The sequence below is a fragment of the Sinocyclocheilus rhinocerous genome, unplaced genomic scaffold, assembly GCF_001515625.1.
Source record: "Sinocyclocheilus rhinocerous isolate Xijiao unplaced genomic scaffold, SAMN03320098_v1.1 scaffold2705, whole genome shotgun sequence".
NCBI classification, from domain to species: Eukaryota; Metazoa; Chordata; class Actinopteri; order Cypriniformes; family Cyprinidae; genus Sinocyclocheilus; species Sinocyclocheilus rhinocerous.
The window spans coordinates 64,792-67,291 of NW_015653049.1; the positions used below are offsets into that span (position 1 = coordinate 64,792).

General features: G+C 41.5%; 2 protein-coding genes across 2 annotated transcripts in view; one reads left to right on the forward strand and one right to left on the reverse strand.

Annotated features, from left to right (window-relative positions):
* lmnb1 (lamin B1) overlaps nucleotides 1-1,054 on the forward strand; it is an 18,282-nt gene extending 17,228 nt beyond the window's left edge. The window contains exon 10 of the mRNA XM_016521704.1: nucleotides 208-1,054. Coding sequence (XP_016377190.1) covers nucleotides 208-249 — 42 coding nt within the window. The 3' untranslated portion in view covers nucleotides 250-1,054. The remainder of the gene's footprint in view (nucleotides 1-207) is intronic.
* Nucleotides 1,055-1,927: 873 nt separating this feature from the next.
* Nucleotides 1,928-2,500, reverse strand: part of cunh5orf63 (chromosome unknown C5orf63 homolog) — a 4,283-nt gene continuing 3,710 nt past the window's right edge. Inside the window, exons 3-4 of the mRNA XM_016521711.1 lie at nucleotides 2,339-2,395; nucleotides 1,928-2,211 (exon numbers count right to left, since the gene is read on the reverse strand). Of these exons, the coding sequence (XP_016377197.1) occupies nucleotides 2,053-2,211; nucleotides 2,339-2,395 (216 nt within the window). The 3' untranslated portion in view covers nucleotides 1,928-2,052. The remainder of the gene's footprint in view (nucleotides 2,212-2,338; nucleotides 2,396-2,500) is intronic.

Sequence of the window (2,500 nt, forward strand, 5' to 3'; positions counted from 1 at the left end):
TTAGTCTGTCTTGTCTGTCTGTGTGTGTGTGTGTGTGAGTGAGTGTCTGTCTGTTTGTGAGTGTGTGTGAGTCTGTGTGTGTGTGTGTCTGTGTGTGAGGTGTCTGTCTGTCTGTCTGTCTGTCTGTGTGTGTGTGTGTGTGTGGCTGTGAGTCTGTTTGTGTGTCTGTGTGAGCTGCTGGCTCAGTGATCTGCTCTGTTTCCACAGGGAGATCCTCATACTTCTAAGAGGGGTTGTGCGATCATGTGATCAGAGCTGCCAGCTGAACCACCTTCCTGTGTGGCCCATTTTTTGAGTGAATCTTTTTTTTAAATTATGCTTTTTAGTCTTTTTCACTTCAGTTTGTTTCGGATTTTGTGAAACGTTTATCCGCTTAAATTGAATGAACCAAATGTTTTTCTTTTTGTTTGCAACAGTGAGGACTCTTTTCTAGACTCGTCCACGTCAGATTCTGTGACCAACCTTTTTTTTTTTTTTAATCATGTTCATATTAATTTTATAAGATGGCATTTTATGTTTCTTTTATAGACCGATTTATAATGGCTCATAGTTTTTAGTGAGATTATTACAGACAGTAGACATTTGCATGCTAGTTTGAATATGGAAGTGTCATTGTATTTAAAGCAGCTGTTCAGAAGTAGTTCACTACATGATGACGCATCTCTTCTGCAGACAGACCTCACTCATCCTCAGAGCTCAGGAACATGTAGCACAGGTCTGATTTTATCCTGCAGAGCTGGACCATGAGTGCTTTCTGTCTATTCCTGCTGAAGAGATGCAGCATTGGGTCTCTCTTCGACTGTATGTCTGCGTGAGGCCGTGTGATCAATGAAAACACTGCCGTTAAACCTCAAGATTCAGTACTGTATGTTTTTTTACAGATCAGCTTGTCAGAGCTGAAGTGTTATTTTGTACTGCTTTTGTCTGCACTATCTAACAAACACTAGCCTTACACATACACTTTGTTGATTTTTAACCTTTTAATTTAAGAAATGCATGCTTTATTTTGCTGCAGCCTTTATACTTCAAATGATCGAATAAAGTGTTGAATGTATTTTCAGGGTTTTCTCTTTCATTACTCTTGGTCGCTAATGTGCACGTCTGATTTGTGAACATGAGGAGAGGTTTTAGAAAAGCCCTCTCAGCAGCTTCTGTCTTATTTCTGGTCATGAAAGCACGACTCCTGCTTGAAAGAGGAATGAACAAAGTGTTGGATGAGCTTGATTCAGTATCTGATGACGATGCTGTCATGTAGTTTGCTGCTTCAGCTGACATCTGCCTTTTTACAGTTCTCTTTGTCCAGCTAATGCTTTCTGGAGCAGAAGAGCTGCTTGAGCGGTGTATAAAACACACAGTATTGAATTAAAAGCACTAAAACACATTTTTTTGAGATGTTAACATATGTACAGGTTGCACATCAGTAAAAACAATAATAGCACTAATTATATCTATTATTAAGGGAGAAGTGGTTATTCATTTTTTGGAGTCATTTTGTTCTTGTTCAAAAGTTGAACCAACAGTGATGTGTATGTGTTCATTTGGAGTGGTGATTGGCTGCTGTCTTAATAACAACATCAGTTATGTGGCTGACTACATTAACACCATAATATACAGTAAAAACTGTTTCGTTCCTAATTCAGAGACAAATATTTCTGTAGCAATCATTGGCCACTGGCTTATTGATGTGGAGAATGCACTGCAGTCATAACACAAAAAAATGAATTTTAGAAAAATACTTTATATTAGAAATCTTTCTATTAATTAAATGCGGGTAACTACAAGCGCTAGAGGTTTACATCACGCAGTTGAGCATTATGTGATTCATTCACAACAACACTGAAGGAAACATCTGCCTTCATCTCCCAAATGTATTATTTTATCTTGCATCGCATAATGAAATGGGTCGAGCTCAGTGCTGATTGTTTTCTGTGAGCTAGATGAGTGCAAAGGATTGTGGGTGATTGGACGCTTGATGCTTCCTTCAGAATGATGCGACTGAAGGTGATGACGCAGAGAGAGCAGGATCGGGTGCAGCTGGCGCTTCTCCAGACGTTACTGAGCCTCCTCCAGACGCCGCTCCAGGAGCGCTGCGTTCACACGATGCTGCATCAGAAACTGTCCGTTCAGGTGAAAGACCGGGATGTGCTGATGATATCTGTCAAACCAGACTCTGTTCTCCGGCCGAGTGATGTCCACCTCCTGCAGCTCAAACTGACACACACACACACACACCTGATCAAACCTGCAGCTCAAACTGACACACACACACACACACCTGATCAAACCTGCAGCTCAAACTGACACACACACAGAGCTGAGGAGTGTGAGCAGATCTTACTCTGTGTCTGTAGGGCTCCAGCGCTGCTTTGGCTTCATCACACAGAGGACACAGCTCCTGGAACACAGACACTGCACTCCATCATTCCAGCAGGCTTTATGATGCATTACTTCCCTGGTGTTAACAGCACTCTGGATGCTACAGAGACTGCATTTATCAGTC